An 18,150-nucleotide genomic window follows, 5' to 3' on the forward strand; every position below is an offset into this window, starting at 1 on the left:
TTCTGGCCGGAGCAGCGTGTAGAGAATTAGTATTTGCTGTTACTGAAGGTGGGCAGCGGAGGGAAGTGAATGCAGGAGGCCAAGTTCCATTTTGAGCTGGAGGGTCTTCGACCTTCAGGCGAGATTGAGCGAGCTTAATAGAAAGGTCTGAACGTAACGGGGTGGGTGAGTTGACAGACACTGGTGATAATAGTTGGTATTTGGATCAAGTGTATAGTTTTAGACATCTAGACCTTCTTGGACTTTATTATTGGGGAGTTTGTATTGTGTGAACTAAATTCCTCTATTTTGGCTGAAATTTGTGTCTCACCCTCCCTCCTCCTTTATTTCAATAGGGATCTTACCTCTTAGCAGCTTCAAATGATTTTGCAAGCCGAATCTGGACCGTGGATGATTATCGGTTACGGGTAAGACCCAGTTAGGAAAATTAGTATAATCTCCTAACTTCTCATGGTTATCGAGGCACAACAATGGTAGGCAATAGCAGGTCCATTTAATCTGCAATAGGAAACCTTCACTTTTCCATGAAAGACTCGGAACATTCCTATTTATAAGAGGAGGTACTTTCATAGATACCAGTCTTAGCTTAATTTCAGCGGTCTTGATGACAGCATATAAACTGACAGTAATTACCTCCCAGAGTATAGCTGGAAAAGTAGGATATAGACATACATATGGATGCTCTGTGATTGAGAGAAAACAACTAATGCTAGGAGTCAGATGGGAGGGCAGGGGGAGGGAGTGTAATGGGATCAGATGTGGAGGAAGCCTGTATCTGAACCCAGACTTGCCGAGAAGTCCTGTGGATTCCAAGACAAAGACCAAAATGTGAGGGTTATATTGCCTTTGTTCTAATGAAAAACACATCATTTGATTTGGAGACTGGCTTTTCTCCTTAAGCTTGAAGGAGTCTTCCCATGAGCTCGTTAAATAAGGGCTGCTGAAAGCTAAGATGGAGGGCGAACTTGACATTGGTAGGCATTTTACCAAAAGACTTTGACAGCAGCTCTGTGTGTCAGCCCACACAGAAAACGGCATGATGTCAAGATGAACTTATTAAAGGTAAATGCAGGGAGGTGGGAGCTGCGCTGGGTGGTGTACGGTGGTCTGTTTTGGTGACACAAGAGTGCAGCTAGAAGAATCATTAGAAACACAGTGAATGGATCCCTTAGACTTTCCATTTTCTTGAAGGTGCTGTGAAAAATGATCACAGTGGTAATTCTTGACTCTTAGTTGAAAGAAGATCCAGGGCTGCACATATAAAGTCTAAAGCGTGAAGATGACAGATTATGTTCCCTGAAAGCTGAAGAGCCTGCCTGGGTTCTTGTCTGAGTGAAGGAGTGGAAGTGGACTGCTGGCACCCACAGGCAGGGCTAGGCCCGCCTCAAGCAACAGTTCACTTCTGTTCAAATATTTGAGCGAGTTTTCAGCTTAAAGCGTGAGAGTTCACGCTAAACATGGAAAGATGCCTAGCCTGTTCTCGTAGCAGTTTTTTAATTCGTTCTGTGGTCTGCCATGTTCTGTGTAACTGCCGTGTAAGACAGTTGTATGCGTCTGCAATCATTAACTTACCTGAAGGAAGGTGGCTTTTCTTGAGTGGCCTCTGTGTATTAGATCCAGTACTGAGGGTGTTATGTGCATTACTGCTGTAGTCCCCAGGAAGGCAGCTAAGGTGGTTAGATGAGGGGGCTGAGGCTCCGATTTGCCCGAGGTCACATAGTTAACAAACAGGTGAGAATTGGAATTGAGGCCTGTGCTCTTTCCTGTATTGGATTGGCCTGGATTATTCTAGACTGGGAAACAGCTGAAGTGTTTAATTGAGGGACGTACAGCTTTCCTTACATTTGCGGCCCTTGGAGGGAGGACCCAGGCAGGCAGTTGAGTCAATCAGTTGTGCAGGATGTATTTTTCGTTGGTAGAGTTCTTTACAGGTGGGCATCACCTTTGGGTCTGACATAAGAGGAAGAGAATCTGGAGGTGAGGTAGTTCTAGAAGACAGAGGTCATACTGTTGAGGTTTTATCAGAGAGGGTTCTGCAACTGAGGGTGCTGGCAAGCTGGGCTCGTGTTGGGGCCATCGTCTCCTTCGCTGGACTAGCTGGCTCTGTGGCCTCAGGTCTGCTCACAGCCATGTCCTGTTCCTCAGTAAATGTGAGAAGAGATCCAGGAGGCCTTTTTCACACATCATACCCTTACTAAGGCCCGGAACTAAGTGGGCTTCCTGTTGTAGGGGCTGTGGCTCCCACTTAGACCCTCTCTACAGAGGATGAATGGACACCTATGGTCTAAAACTCAGATCCAAGCACTGGTCAGTATCTCTTTAACTTTGATGATAAGCGAATAGTGTTGGGAGAGACTAGATGCAAGAAGCAGCTGGGTGAGTGCTTGCTTTAAAACCCTTTTAGAAAAGGGCCCCTAGAAACAGCCTGGCATTGAAGGGGGCCCATGACAGGACTCCTTCAATACCAGGTGTGTTAGACTCCCTTAAAAATCTAAAGTCAGTGCCAACTGGCCCGGCCGCTCTCTGAGCTGTGACTTGAGGAACTGGATTGAAGAATCCACCCTGTTCAGTTCTCTGACAGTGACATGGAGAGGTGGCCAGAGGCAGGACTGGCTTTCAGGTGGTGGTGATTATTTCAGAAACTTCCTCATCAAGTTCTGCATTTCTCTGGCATCAGTGGTCTTCAGTTGATATTAACAGTAGCTGCCTGCATGGTGGGCAGCCCTCGGGGTCTGCCCCGGAACACGCGAGTCTGGGCAGAGCGCTAGAAAAGCATGCCAAACCTCCCTCCCATGTGGGGCTCGAGCTGCTGCAACAGCCGAACCCACTGTGGCATGTCTAGTGAGTCCTTGTTGAAAAGACTAAGGTAAAACTTAAAAGTAGTATTAAAATTAAATATTATAAGTGAATACAAAAAACTGAGTGAATGAAAAAAATTTTAATAAATCTGATCCACTTAAAATAAGCACTTTTTAAATGGTAAAAGTGAGTGCTTATAGGAGGCTCAATTCCTTGCTGTTGAGAACATAGAGATGGAGCTAGTCAGCCTCAGGCAGATCCATCCGGGTTGCCACCAAGAGCAAGATTCACAGAAGTCCAGACTTTAAAAAGCAAGCTAACAATACATATGAAGGGCCAACCAATAAAAACATTCCTTTTCTTTATTCCATTAGTCCAGTGGTTCTCAACCTGTGGGTCGCGACCCCTTTGGCGGTCGAAAGACCCTTTCACAGGGGTCGCCTAAGACCATCCTGCATATCAGATATTTACATTACGATTCATAACAGTAGCAACATTACAGTTATGAAGTAGCAACGAAAATAATTTTATGATTGGGGGTCACAACATGAGGAACTGTATTTAAAGGGCCAGAAGGTTGAGAACCACTGCATTAGTCCAATAGTTCATTCCAGGAAATAATTCAAGAAAAAGCTGTGTGCTCATAGTGTTCATTGCAACATTATTTGTTATCATGAAACTTTTAAAGCAACTTAAGTGTCTGCTGGCCAAGGAAATTTCAGCTAAATTGTCACCTCACCACATACAGGTTATTCAGCTATTAAAGTATTTATGAAGACTTAAGCGTGAGGGTGCAAACAGGAAGAGTTAGTGCTGTCCACATGTGCCTATTTCATACTGTTAAACCAGCGTGAGAAAGAGATTTGTCTTCCTCAGTTTAACTTAGAGGCCCAGGCTGTGTAGAGCCACATCAGGGTGACTCCAGGCCCATGTGTTTTCAGCTATCACATGAAAACCTGCTTATACTATAATGTTAAAAATAACATGAAATGTACAGAAATGTGAAAGTGTGCAAGAGTGAGTGCATTCGCATAGCCCATTCATGAGCGATGTCGTTTTCTCCCTATGTTGGTGAAATGTGATTACAGACAGTGCATATACACAGAACTAAGGACTTAATTTGCATTGCATGAGAAGTACCTACCCAGATTCCTGTCTCCTCTGACTTGTACAGATTGGATGAGTTGTACTGAGTGGACTCACGTTCCTGTACTGTGTGGAATGTCAGCTTTGGTGCTGGAGTTGCTTTCACCAGCAGGATTGGTGGCAGCTTTCACACTGCTGCAGCCCAGCCACCACCTGCTGGCACACTTGTAAGATCAGTCCCAGTTTCAGAGAGGTGTCGGGTGAGGGATGTGAGTGAGAAGCCGAGCAGACTTCTTAGAAAGGGAGAAGTACGCATGTCCTAAGTTTCTGTTCCTGTACTAAATGCAGTTGCTCCACTCAGTATAGCAGAAAGACGGGACTCTAAAATTTCAACACTGAAAACTTTACACGAAACTCTGAGGTCTCATCTTTGGGAGTGAGGTTGAAAGCCATCATTACCAGTGGAGTAAGTATACTAGGGTCTTTTAAAAAGGCTTGTTTTTATTAGAAAGAAAACATCAGTGAATACCTTTTGAGCCTTTGAGGTTTTGCAAATATAAAAGAGGTCAATGATGACTAGTAAAAGGGCTGACTCCCCAGGTCCCCTCCCTGCATCCTCACCATCCCCAGCCGCCTTGCTCCCATCAGGCTCCAGTAGTGCTTTGATGGGTAAAAGGGCAGCTGACACTCTGTGATGTCCCAGGTCTGTGTTCCTTGGCGAGCCCAGGGAGGACACGTGGTTGGCATCCCACAGCCAGTCTCGAAGGGATGTGATTACTGGGAGTGTGGTACCTGTGGTTCTGATCTGACTTTCAAGCTGAGACCTCTCTTTGAAAAACCCCCAGGGCTTTTAATTGTTTATTTAATGAGGCCTGATGTTTCCTTTTGTAAATTGTGTCTATTCTGACTTTTAGAGGCACTGGCTAAACCCAAGGCTTTTAAAATGTTGTGATTTGATATAATACAGTCTTATTAAAAAGGTGCAAGAACAGTGCAGTGTTTCAAAAAAGTCCTCTGGTTGCCCTTGCTGGTTTTGAGGATGGGACACGTGAACTTTGTACTGCTGATGTTTTTGTTTTTTTGCTTTTTTTGTTTTTTTATGTTATTGTGGTCAGAGATTTATCCTATTCCTCTAATACACCTCACCTCTGGGCAGTACCCGTAGATAGATAGGCTTTTTGGGTGTTTCCCCAGCTACTGGTCCTTCTGCCTCTGATGTTCCTGACCAACCGTTGGGTGTTTGGAGAAGCTGGCTCCCTCGCAGTGTGCTGCCCACAGGCTTATCCCGCCGTATTTTCTCTCTCCTAGCACACACTCACGGGACACAGTGGCAAAGTGCTCTCTGCCAAGTTCCTGCTGGACAATGCGCGTATTGTTTCTGGAAGTCATGACCGGACCCTCAAACTCTGGGATCTGCGCAGCAAAGTCTGTGAGGAAATTCAGTCTCTCTGTTTATATGTGGGATTAGACATTAACTGCAGAGGTGTTTATTTCTACCTCAAAGCCTGCATTTAGTGTGATACAGTTTGAATGCAAGTGAGAATGGTGCTGAGGTGGTGGCAATTTTCCATGTTTGAAGCTTCATGTGAATGAGGAGTTCTGTTGGCTTGGGGGTCTGAGGGAGTGAGGTTATGTGGACGGCCACGGAGGAGCCTCTGCGTGATGACTGATGTTCGGCTTTCTTTCAGGCATAAAGACAGTGTTTGCGGGATCCAGCTGCAACGATATTGTCTGCACAGAACAGTGTGTAATGAGTGGACATTTTGACAAGAAAATTCGTTTCTGGGACATCCGGTATGATACCCAAGAGCTCCCTCGGTGGGGAGGCATGTGAGAGGGTCTGTATGTGGTAGAACTGTGAATATTTGTATGTGGGTTTTTTTAAATCCCTGCAAATGCAGAGATAAACTCCAGTCCACATTTACTTTAACAGTTTGATATTCTTTACCATGAAATCGACAGTTGTGGTCAACATCCATGGATTTGCACTGTGTACTTTCCGGTGCATGATCAGCAGAGATGAACACCTGGGTGGGTGGGTAATTAAATGTAGTAGGTGGGACAGTCACACAGGTCTGCCCTGAGTGCTGAGGCATTCAGAGCCAGCTCCTTTGTTCAGGGATGTTAGAGCATGCCTCAAGACTCATCTTGAGAGGAGAGCAGGCTTCATATTGCAGAAAAGCCCCCGAGAGACATTCTGGGCAGGTGAGACTGATACTGTGTGTTGGGACCAGATGGCCAGGGGCTTTATATGCCATTTTGTAAAAGACTTGATCTTAGAAGCCATTGGATGTTCAGCAAAGGATTGCTTCCCAGGAGTCTAGTAGTTTGTGTGGGTGGCACTTTTAGAGGGAAATTAATAGAGTTGATGAGGATCTGAACTCCAAGCAGTTGAGGAAGAAGGTGGGCATCCACTTGAGTGAGAATTCTGGCAGGACTTGGTGACAAGTTGAATGTGAAGGTGAGGAAGGAGAAAACTAAAGCAAGACAATAAATGACAAGTTTAGGAAGAGGGTGCAGAGAATGTGTTCAGCTAAAGACATTAGTTTGTGGTTTCTAATAGACATTTGGAAAAACAAAAGCAGAATTTTTGAAAGAGGTTGGAAGTCCTCAAGAGAGGACTTTGGAGGTATGAGAACAGATTACTCAGACACACGTAAAGCACTAAGAAGATAGCACTTAGGGATCCGTCTGAGGAGGAGGAACTAGAAAGGGCAAGAGAGCCAGAGTCCTGTGGATGGGCCACGGCTAAGGGAGTAACGGGGTCAGGTGGCAGGAGGAGTCCAGTTGGATGAGGCTGGTTTGATAGGAGGTGGTTGGTGATCCGATTGAGTGAAGGGAGGGCAACTGGGGCAGAAGCCCAGTTGAACAGTTGTGGACGGAATGGGGAGTGAAGAGCCATGGCTATAGATGAGGCTTTGAAAGGCCTGGAATGATGCTCCTGACTCCTAGACATCACTTCAAGTTTTATTGGTGTAGCCCCTAATTTAAGAGATGAAGACCCCGAGTTCCAAGGCAGTGGAGTGTCTTGCCTCCAGCTACATACTTACCAACACTAAGATAAAACACTCTTACTTAGTTATGGTTTGTGGTAGGAAATCATCTCCTTGATCGCTTACTAGTACACCAAAATGCCTGCAGAAGGGTCTGCGCCTCCTTCACCTGCATCAGCAACAGGGTCCTGCCCAGGATTTCTGTTCACAGGCCTAGCTATGGACGGGCCCAGGTGAGAATCTAGAGAGTGAAAGAGAGAGGGCCTTGCAGAGTGTGGTGACTACCCCGGAGTCCCAGTTTCACATCTAGCATCACCAAGAAGTTGGGGGCCCCTGAGCTGAACTTAGTGTGGCAGGGAGACTGAGAAAGCACAGCTTTCTCCATATTTGGATAGGAGCCCTGGTTGGTACATGCTGATCAGAAGCTCCGATTGGCATTTATCGTATGGTTCCAAAAGTGGGCAAGGAAATGAATCCTTGCCAGATTTAGAGTTCTAGTTCTCAAAATTATTACCATAGAGTCTGTTGATGGAAAGATAATAAAAGCAACACTGGTTATTTTTATAAGGCTGGGAACACATTCACTGCCTGGAAGAGCTTTGCATTCTGGTTGGCTTGCCTTTTCCCCTTCTCTGCTCCATGGCATGCCATCCTGGTTCAGATGGGGAAGTCTGACATTTCTGTGGTACATTTTCTCAGACTTTCCATCTCTTTGGTAGGTCAGAGACTATCATCCGAGAGATGGAGCTCTTGGGGAAGATTACCGCCCTGGACTTAAACCCAGAAAGAACTGAACTCCTAAGCTGCTCCCGTGATGACCTGCTAAAAATTATTGATCTCCGAATAAATGCTGTCAGACAGACATTTAGGTAACTAAAGCCACGCTGGTTTGGAGCTCCTGAGAGTTGCATGAAGACCGGAGGCCCCGGTTTGCTCTCAGACCCTGAGTACTCTGAGCTCTCAGAGTGACGGTGCCCTCTTGTTTGTTTCAGTGCTCCTGGGTTCAAGTGTGGCTCTGACTGGACGAGAGTCGTGTTCAGGTTAGTGGTGATGCTCCTTCTGCCCCACCTCACCCCCAAGCTTGGTTCATCGCAAAGGTTAAGCATGGGCATTTTCCCGCTGGGAAAGTGAGCCAGATTTATACAGTGTCTCAGCCGAGCATCCAGGAGTGAACCTGTAGATTCAGTGCTAGAGGTCACTATCATGTCCTTCCTCCCTCCTGTTCCTTCGTGATTGTACCAAAATGAACTGGTTGCCCACTTGGTTCTTGCTGGGCACAGCAGGTTCGCATCTCTCCATGCATTTAGAGAAGAGCTGTTTGAGAGCTTTTAGGGAAGTGTGGGAAAGTCTCATGGAACAGTTCCGGCATCACAGTTAATGCTTCTCTCTTTCCTACTTTCACTGAGCCACGTGACCAGGCAGTCTGCCAGACAAAAGAAACCCGTCACCATTCAGGGGTTGACTCCCTGTGTGTGCTGAGTTGGAGTCTGAGATAGTGAGGGACTTGTGGCCTCAAGAAGTAACATAGTGACACTATTCTTCATTGGGTGGGTGAGGCCAAGATAACAGGGTGAAATAGCTTTGGTGTAACAGTCATGAGTGTCAAGTTCTGATTTTTTGGGTATACAGGACCAGTCTGTGTTTGTCTCATAAATGAAGACTAAACATTGCTTCTTGCCAGGAGGTCCATGAGGATGCTGGGGAAGGGCTGGGGGGGTGGGGGGGGGGGGGGTTGACACCATTTCCTGTCTTCTGTGTTCTCCAGCCCTGATGGCAGTTATGTGGCAGCAGGCTCCGCGGAGGGCTCTCTCTACGTCTGGAGTGTGCTCTCTGGGAAAGTGGAGAAGGTCCTTTCAAAGCATCATGGGTAAGATGACCCCTGGGAGCCCCTCTGAGGTTGTGAGCGGGTCCTGTGACTTCATCATGCTCTCTTCAGGCATGGACCTGAGTCTGCCCCATGAGGGCAGTGTGCACTCATGTGCTCTGCTGTGAGCTAGGTTAGTGGAGAGAAGCAGCCAGTCCCCCCAGTGCAGCCTGCTGCAGTGCTCTGCTGGTATGTTTATACAGAATCTTCCGGTTTGAGCAATCAGAATAGTGGCTGCTGGAGAAAAGAGTAGAGAAACATTCTCTTGTCTTCCCCTAGGCTCCTTTTTTTCTTAGCTTTGCTCCATCCACCCAGGCCCAACTGCTAATTAGAACACAGTCCCAGGGTTCCTCCACAACCACCTCTCTCTGTGCCTCAAAAGCAGTGACAATTTCTACTCCTCAGTCAGTCGTCCTGTCCCTCTCTGCTTCATTCACCCAGAGCTGTTCACTTAGGGTAGACTTGATCGGGCCTGCTCCTTTCATTCCCAAACTGCTTCCTAAAACACAGTGCAGGGTTCCTCCTGCATTCTTCTGCTCTTTACTAAGTGCCTGCCTGTGAGCGGGAGCAGCCGGGTGAGTAAAACAGCTGTGGAGAAAGCACAACCCCCAGGAGTGAGGGAGCCTGGTGCCGAGCTCACTGAGGCCTCACAGATGTTCTGACCTCTCCCTTTGAAGCTCGTCCATCAATGCAGTGGCATGGTCCCCCTCCGGCTCCCACATCGTCAGTGTGGACAAGGGAAGCAAAGCTGTGCTGTGGTCAGAATACTGACGGTGTCTCCTCAGGAGAGAGCAGATCCGAAGCCGGAGAAGCACTCAGGCCGCAGCTCTGTCCTGGCAGGTGGCATGTGGGGTGTAGCTTTGACCTCCAGAGAAGAGCCAGCCAGGCGACTTTCCTTGAGCAGGACTTCTGAGGATTTGGGCTGCAGTCTCCAATGACCTGGAGGAATGACGCTACCTCTGCAGCCACTTAGCAGAGGTGGGTCGCTGCCTCCATTCTGTGGGAAACACTACTAGCTCTGACCGTCCATACCTCAGCGGGGCAGGCAGCACAGGCAGTGCCAACAGCACCCCACATGTGTGTATGTGGGGGGGTCCTCCCGCTTATTTCTCCCTTCAGAGTCAGTTCTGGCCAACGCATGTCCTGTCGCCTTGGATCATTTTCCTGGTGAACTTGCTTTAATCATTGGATTAACAGATACCCAAACAGGATTACCCCTGTCCTCAGGTAGCCCGCAGGGACTGCCCTGGTTTCCAAGGAGACATGGGACTGCCGTCCACCCTGCTGGTTTGTATCATTATTCCGAAGCTCTTAGTGTGATCTCCTGATTACGGTTGGAATTTTCTTAGGTCTCCTAAACAATTCTTGGAAAGTAACTGTTCTTCGAAACTCCTGATTCTACATATCTATTTATTGGTCAAAACATAAATCTCAACTTGGTTACAAAATATTTTTTTGAGAGGAAGTGCAAAAACCTTTTTTTCCAGAGAAGTGTGTGTGTGCTGCAGGAGTAGGTGTCTTCCTAGACCCATCTGTCCCTTCCAAGAAAGTGGGTGCATGCCACAGTCTTTGGGTACAGCTGCTGGGACTCGGGTGTATCTCTGGAGCCAGCAGCTCCAGGTCACTGCCCCTGTGCCAAGCCCATGTGCAGTGCCCTCAGTGCTGGAGCGCAGGAAGCCCATTCCAGGAGGCGGGGAATGAATATCACCTTCCATTTCAGGAGCTGTGATTGAGGCCAGGGAAACTGGCCTGGGGCATTTTTTTTAAAGCATTTCTTTCCCATCTTCCTTGTGTATAAAATTTTCGTTCCTTGAGTGACTGAAACACCAATATTTTTATCACTTTCTAATTTGCACTTTATTTGTTCCCTCCCATACTTGCTCTCTGGACAGATGTTGGTGTGAGTGCTAGAGCCTGGTGAGGGGTGGGGGATGAGGAGTGCCTTTCCTCCCCCGGGGCAGAACTCCCCTTCCCTCTTGCCCACCTTCATCTTCTCTTTTCTGTTCAGAGAGCTCGAGTTGAGGGGAGTTGAAATTCACAGGCCAGGGCACATCTTTTATTTATTTAACTGTGTTGCCCAACAGAACTTGATTGTAAATAAAAAAGAAATCTGTTATATACTTTTCAAACTCCATGTCTCTTGGTGGTTCTTTTATTCTCCTTTATCCTAAGGGGCCGGTGGGAGCTCTTTTATTTATTTTCCTGGCTTTTATTCATTTGTAAGTAATGGAAATACTTTCCTGGTGTCTTTTTCTCCTTGTTCATTTAAGTCCAGGTTGTCACTGCCTATAAATATGAACGTCCCAGCTTCCCGTCATTTGCAATTCTTAAACAGGAAATGGGTGTCTTCAGAACTTGGGGAGCTGTGTTCTGAGAGCCGCATGCACTTCTGTTACCCCTGCAGTTGGCTCCACAGGCAGCAGGACAAGCTCCTGGGCCCTGCACTGGAGACTTTGTCCACAGGATTGATCATGAACTCTCCGTGTCTCCAGGCTCCTCTTCGTTGAAGGGGCATGAATTACCTCATTGAGGAGTGACTTTTAAATGGCAGCTCAGATACCTAGCAAGCATCCTTCTGCATTAACAATTAGGATCTCCCTGGAATGCCCCGTAAGACAGTTGCATCACAACACTGTGTTTACTGAGGAGTTGGCCAAACATCTGCTCGGCCCAGCAGCTTGAGTCAAGATTCCATCAAGAGCTGACGTCTCAGGCAGCACTCTCCAGAAAGCTGAAGAAACCCTTTGCAAGTGGGAGTCTTTTTTATTTTTTTAATGTTTTTACTGATTTCAGAGAGAATGAGTGAAAATCTTCAATTGGCTGCCTTCTGCCCGCCCCTATTGGGGATCAAGCCCAAAACTCGGGCATGTGCCTTGACTGGGAATTGGACCATGACCTCCTGGTTCATGGATCAATGCTCACCCACCAAGCCACACCAATCAGGCAAGGGAGTCATTTTTAAAGGAGACCCAAAGTTATCGTTGCAGTAGCCTTTGATTATCCTATTTTCTTTGAACTTGGAGGGGAGCATTCCTGCTGTCTCTGCTTTTTTAAAAAGTTTCAATTTGAGGTTCATCCACACTGAAGCTTTTCAAGTCACCTGGCCACCAAGATTGAGTTGATGGTGTAGACTCACTGCAGTGGAGTATGGCTTCCATCCAACTCGTGGTCTTCACCCTGCCACCTTTGAGGTTATCGGGGACCCTACCTGTGCTACTGATTCCATTGGAGGGTGGGAGGTGGGCAAAGGACTCCTGGGTGGTTATAGCTAGTGAGCTCCCTAGTCAGCGTTGTCAGCTTTGATGCATGCATTAACATGTCAGAAGTTGAGAATTTTTAAACATCTTAACTATTTCCTTAGTCGTTGCCCACAATAGTGTAGTAAATCAAGTGTGATGTCTTACTAAAGCACAGACTACGCACACTTGCCTTTATCCTAAGAGTCTTGTAAAGCCCCTCTGATCTTCACATGATGGCACATGGGACGTTTTGTGTGGACATGGGGAAACGGAGGGGCCCAGAGTGGGTGGGTGGGGAAGTTCCAGATCACGGAGTGTGCCAAGGTGCGCAGAGCTGCCTGTGTCTTCACAACTGTGTTCTTGGGGAACTGGACATTTTAAAATGTAGACTTGAAACTCATCACCTATGGGGCATCCAGAGAGGAGAGTGGCCATGATAAAGCATCCCATGCAAGACTGCTGGGCTGCAGAAACCAAGTGTTTCTGGCCTGGCCAGTGTAGCTCAGTGGTTGAGCATCGACCTATGAACCAGGAGGTCATGGTTCAATTCCGCTCAGGGCACATGCCCAGGTTGCTCCTCAATCCCCAGTCAGGGGCATGCAAGAGGCAGCCCATGAATGCTTCTCATCATTGATGTTTCTCTCCTCCTCTCTGAAATCAATAAAGATGTATTTTAAAAAATGAAATCATAAATGGTATCTCAAGTGGGCAGAGACCCTTGAAAAGCATTTAGTCTACACCCCATCCCTTGCTTGGCTCTCTTCTACAATAGCCACAAGAAGTTGTTGAATGCTTTCAGGGATGGGGAAATCACTACCACCTTTCTTTGAAAAAGCATGAGGTGTGAGAAAACCAAACCAGCCTCCACTCTACTTCTCTCCATTGCTCCAAGTTAATCTAATCTCCTCCAGAAGTGACTATTATAATTAGAACACGGGTGCTTATTTTTCATGGGCACTGAAACCCTTTTGCCACCCTGGGGTCCTACCCCAAGACAAATTTCAAATGTCCATCTTGAGGCAACGTGCCGAGAATGTACATGGTGCTCCTGTTCTCCATGCAGCAGGAGCATGTTGTACAAACAGCCCCAGACTGGAGTCCTGGGTTCTGAGGCTCACTGATTTCAGGTATAAGCAGCCCAACCCATAACAGCCCTCTATTCCCCAGGTCCATTGACTTAGATCATCTTGAAATTAAGGTGGCTTTTAAAAGCTCCCAATCTCTGGCACTTTTCATAAATAGAGTTGCCTCAAACTTCTCAAGCACTCTGCTTCAGTAAAATGAAGGCCCTGAAAAACAAGGCTTATATTCTGTAGCTGATGGTCACAGCGTGTACCAGCTTTCCTCATGCATGTGCCCTAATGAACCCCTGGATGATAACCTTGCCCCAAAGCCCATAAGCTTCTTAGCTGAACATCCCCACCCCCACAAGCCAGGGCTGGGATTGGTGGCAAGAGAGGAAACACGGCATGTTAGCTTCATCTCACAAGATGCCAACTCCAGAGAAACAAGTATTGCTAGAGCCCATGGTGGCCAGACTTTGAGAATTCACAGACCAGTAAATTTCCAAAAGGATTGTAGGAGAAGGATAGTGACTTTAAAATTTTTTTATCCTGACCTGAGGATGCTTATTGATTTGAGAAAGAGAGAAGGAGGGAGAAAGAGAGAGACAATCAGTTGCCTCCCGTACTCACCCTGATCAGGGATCAAACCTGCAACCTAGGTATGTGCCCTGGGCAGAAATCAAACCCAAAACCTCTTGGTGTACTGGACAGTGCTTCATCCAACTGAACCACCTGGCCAGGGCAGGTTGGCAACTCTTCTCTACTATTTTAAAGTTCATAAATAATAGAAAATGCAAAACTAATGACAGAGGCAAATTAGTGTTTTCCTGGGTTGTGGGGAGGGGGGTGGCAGAGGAGGTTGGTGGAGGAGTTGACTAAAATGGGGGCCAGGGAACTTTGGGGTGATGGAAGTGTTCTGTGTCTTGATCATAGTGGTGGTTGAACTCATCAGACTGTATATTGAAAATGAGTCAATTTTGTTGTATGTCAAGTATACCTCAATAAAGAAGGGGGAAGAAACACAATATTTTATCAAAAATTGAGAACCTGCCCTGGCCAATGTGTTCAGTGGTTAGAGTGTCGGTTCGCACACTGAAGGGTCACGGGTTTGATTCCTGGTCAAGGGCATGTACCTAGGTTGCATGTTTGGGAGGCAAGCAATTGATGTGCAGTGTGTCTCTCTTATCCCTCTCCTTTTCCCTCTCCCTGTCCTCTCCCCTTTCACTCTAAAAATCAATGGAAAAGTATTCTCAGGTGAGGATTAACAGAAAAAAAAATGTTGATAACCTTGCAAGGAAGGTTTGCCGGTTTGATTCCACTCGGAGCATATGCCCAGGTTTCAGGTTTGGTTACCAGTCAGGGGTGCACACTGGAGGTAACTGATTGATGTTTCTCTCTCACATTGATATTTCTCTCCCTCTCCCTCTCTAAAATCAATAAAAATATATTTTTTTAAAAGTCATAATTAATATAATCAGTTGGTCAAATGATGTTTTACATTTATTAGCTGACATTCCTCTATTTAAAAAAAAGTTTTCTCCCTTAGAAATTTTTTAAAAAAAGGTTCTGCCCTAACCGGTTTGGCTCAGTGGATAGAGCGTCGGCCTGCAGGCCTGCAGACTGAAGGGTCCCAGGTTCTATCCCGGTCAGGGGCATATACCTTGGTTGCAGGCACATCCCCAGTAGGGGGTATGCAGGAGGCAGCTGATCGATGTTTCTCTCTCATCGATGTTTCTAACTCTCTATCCCTCTCCCTTCCTCTCTGTAAAAAAATCAATAAAATATATATATTTTTAAAAAGGTTCCCCCAAGTTTATTGCCAGCTATTACACTGTTGCAATCCAATGGCTCTTTGATTCACTCAAAGAATATTAAGGTCCCTATTCTAAATGCTGGAGATGGGATAAGTAAAAACATTTTAAAAAGCTCTAAACTCTTGGAACTTATATTCTAATAATGAAGTGTAGGGGGGCAAACAATAAACAAGATTAAGAAAGTAAATTCTCTTGTATGTTAGATGACAATGAGTGATATGGAGAGAAGGAGGATAAAAGATTTGGGAAAGGGTATAAAAGGATGTAGATGAATAGGGTGACATTGAAGTGAAGACCCAAAGGAATGAAGGGCTATCAGTGGGAAGAGTGAGTGTTCCAGAAGAGGGAACTGTGAGTGCAAAGGCCTTGAGGCAGGTTTGAAGAAAAGCAAAGAGGCCAGTGGACGAGCTGAGTGGGTGAGACGGTGAGAAATTATGTCAGACAGCAGGAAAGCCAGGTCCTGCAGGACCTCGCAGAAATTACCACCTTAGGCAGGAAGCCACTGGCATGTTTTGATAGATGCTCACACCCCAAACAAGCTTTCTGCATATACTCCCTTCATTCCCAGACACCAGGTAACGTCCAGCATGTGAGTAAATGGGTTAGTGGCCACGTCGTGCCATCCACTCACTCCCTGGGTGTTCTTGGGAGCAGCTGTTCTGAGAACTGGGATCCAGAGGTGAGGGAAATGCAGCGGCTTGAGTCCCTGCCCTTGTAAAGCCTAGAGCAGGGGTCCTCAAACTTTTTAAACAGGGGGCCAGTTCACTGTCCCTCAGACCGTTGGAGAGCTGGACTATAGTTTAAAAAAAAAACTGAACAAATTCCTATGCACACTGCACATATATTATTTTGAAGTAAAAAAACAAAACGGGAACAAATACGATATTTGTATTTGCATGTGGCCCGCAGGCCGTAGTTTGAGGACCCCTGGCCTAGAGCAAGTGTCAAGTGCACTGTGCCTCTAACCTAGTCCTGGAGGATGGGGAAGGCTCCCCTGAGGAAGGGGCTCTTGAGCTAGAATCTGAAGAGGGACTGAGTCAGGGAGGTGAAGCGAGGAGAGAATTGTTCTGGCACAGAGAACAGTAGGACTGGGGTTCAGGACCATGCAGAGAGGTGGGAGAGTTTTAAAGATGTGTGCCTGTGTCCTGAGAGCAATGGGACATGGTAAGCAGGCGGGTGCAGAGCAGGGCTTGGAAGGGCCTGGAGGGTGGAGGTAGACGGTGCAGTCAGACACCGCAGGGAAGCAAGGTGGCTGCTGTGGATTCTGGGGGAGGCTCTGGGCCCAGAGAGCTGTGGACAGATTCCAGAGACACTGGGGAGTCAGGACCTAGTCCATAGGACAACGGGCTGGAAGAGAGGGACCTGTCTAGTTTGGCTTGCCTAGCACAGGGGTTCATCTTGAGGTTGACATTTCTCCTTGACCTTTTTGTTTATATCCCTGCCCCCAAGGTTGTATTAGCTGCCTACTGAGTTTAATCAAGTGTGTTGAGCACTCGAAAACCCCCTGTCCTTTGCAGGGATAATCAGTCTATTTCCAGAACCCAAAGAGGGTTAGGATAAAAAGCCGCTTTCTTTGAGCCACTGTGCCTCCCTCCAGCCCCTCCCCACTCAAGTGCCGGGGGAGGGGGGGAGCTCCTGCATCTGAGCCCCTCTGGACGGAGACCCTGGCCTAATGCCTAGAACTGCTGAAACGGCCAGTTCACCCATCTGGACACTAATCCAATTTTCACCCTGCTCCTTACATGGGATTTGGCTTTGAGACACAGACCTGGGTGCTGGACCCCACTCCAGATCCCCTACAAATTCCCCACACACGTCAGCCAGGGGCCTCTCTGGGGTCATCTGGTTAGACAGCGAGGGCTGGCTGCCACCCCGAGGGCACAGAGACCTTCTCCCCTGGGCCCAGCCACTGGTTGCACAAGGTATGTGACTGCCCTTGCACAAGCCTTCTCAGACACTTGGGGCAGGCACAGGGAAGAGCCAGGGCCAGGATGACAGGAGTCAGGTTTTCATGGAGTCAGTCTGTCCCCATTTCGCCTGTTCCGTGTAGCTTCCATGGACTTTGCTTGTTGGGGAGACTTGGAGGGCATTGGGCTCCCGAAGCTAAGACGGCCTCTTCATGGTGCAGCTGGGCAGGAGGGAGGAGGAACAGGAAAGCACCACCGGCTACAAACGGCTGCACAGAACTTTTCGGGGGATTCAATGCATTTGAAAATGGTATTTGTGAAGGGGCTCTGTTGTGCTTTTCCGGAAACTTTTCTATTTTAATTGCCATAAGACGGAAAACCTTAGGACGGAAAACCTTCTCTTTGGAAGCCAGCTAGACTTCCTGAAGAGGTCTACTAAGAGGTCTGCTGGCCCTAGCCAGTTTTGCTCAATGACTAAAGGGTCCTGGGTTTGATTCCAGTCAAGGACACATGCCCAGGTTTCGAGCTCCATCCTAGTGTGGGGTGTGCAAGAGGCATCCGATCAATGATTCTCTCTCATCATTGATGTTTCTATCTCTCTCTCCTCTCCTTTCCTTTCTGAAATCAATAAAAATATTTTTTTTTAAAAAAGAAATGTTTGAGGCTTAGCAATAAAAATAAAAACACAGCTCTAAAAAGTAGCACACTGCCAGGCAACACAAATTAGACAAAGACCCTATTTATAAATCAAACATGGAGATTGAGGCAGTAGCAGGAAAGGTCTGATGGATGTACTGCATCTCACAAGTAGGTTTTCTACCCAGAATGCTCTTGACTTTATATTCAGGATTGATTTTACCTTTCTCCAGCCCCCTAACACCCAACGTACATCCCAAGGTGGAAGAAGCTGCCAGAGACAGATAATATGGCTGCCAACGTCAAGACCAGTAAGTCTACACCACACCATGTTATCTTCAAGAAGATCTCCCGGGACAAATCGGTAAGTGGCACAGAAGTGAGTGGCTTGTGGAAATGTATGTTTGTTTGCTTATTTGTTTTTTAAAGGAGCATTTTCAAGAATAGATATGATCAACACCGAGACCCTGTGAGGCCAAAGGAAGCTCTATGTCTATTGTCTATCTCTGCCTGAGATGGACGATAAGTGAGATATAAGTGAATAAGTGAATTGCAGAAACACAACTTCTCTTCAGTTGCAGCAAGACTTTAGTCCTGAGACCCTTAATTTTTTTCTAATCACTCATTCTCCAACCAACCTCCAGTTTTACTTCTTTTCCTAACACAACCCCCAATTTTATTTCTCTTCGTAGCCAGCCTTGATCCCATGACTTACCATTTCAAACACTATTTTGCCAATCATTGTATT

The 18,150-nt window shown here is 46.8% G+C and overlaps 2 protein-coding genes and 1 non-coding gene across 7 annotated transcripts in view; all 3 read left to right on the forward strand.

The window, feature by feature from the left end:
- The window catches only part of ATG16L1 (autophagy related 16 like 1), a 33,983-nt gene extending 23,112 nt beyond the window's left edge, over positions 1-10,871 (forward strand). For all 3 annotated transcript variants that reach the window (XM_070422437.1, XM_070422438.1, XM_070422439.1), the window contains 7 exons: positions 336-407; positions 5,194-5,314; positions 5,574-5,679; positions 7,598-7,747; positions 7,871-7,918; positions 8,644-8,745; positions 9,420-10,871. In XM_070422437.1, the coding sequence (XP_070278538.1) occupies positions 336-407; positions 5,194-5,314; positions 5,574-5,679; positions 7,598-7,747; positions 7,871-7,918; positions 8,644-8,745; positions 9,420-9,513 (693 nt within the window). In that variant the 3' untranslated portion in view covers positions 9,514-10,871. The remainder of the gene's footprint in view (positions 1-335; positions 408-5,193; positions 5,315-5,573; positions 5,680-7,597; positions 7,748-7,870; positions 7,919-8,643; positions 8,746-9,419) is intronic.
- On the forward strand, positions 4,450-4,710 carry LOC139015900 (small Cajal body-specific RNA 6). Its single transcript, XR_011472548.1, has one exon. It is a non-coding gene; the product is annotated as a small Cajal body-specific RNA 6 (non-coding RNA).
- The window catches only part of SAG (S-antigen visual arrestin), a 34,379-nt gene continuing 25,860 nt past the window's right edge, over positions 9,632-18,150 (forward strand). For all 3 annotated transcript variants that reach the window (XM_070422440.1, XM_070422441.1, XM_070422442.1), the window contains exons 1-2: positions 9,632-9,720; positions 17,636-17,766. In XM_070422440.1, the coding sequence (XP_070278541.1) occupies positions 17,692-17,766 (75 nt within the window). In that variant the 5' untranslated portion in view covers positions 9,632-9,720; positions 17,636-17,691. The remainder of the gene's footprint in view (positions 9,721-17,635; positions 17,767-18,150) is intronic.

This window comes from Myotis yumanensis, unplaced genomic scaffold (genome assembly GCF_028538775.1).
Source record: "Myotis yumanensis isolate MYYU_CA2020_CCGP unplaced genomic scaffold, mMyoYum1.0.hap1 SCAF_8, whole genome shotgun sequence".
NCBI classification, from domain to species: Eukaryota; Metazoa; Chordata; class Mammalia; order Chiroptera; family Vespertilionidae; genus Myotis; species Myotis yumanensis.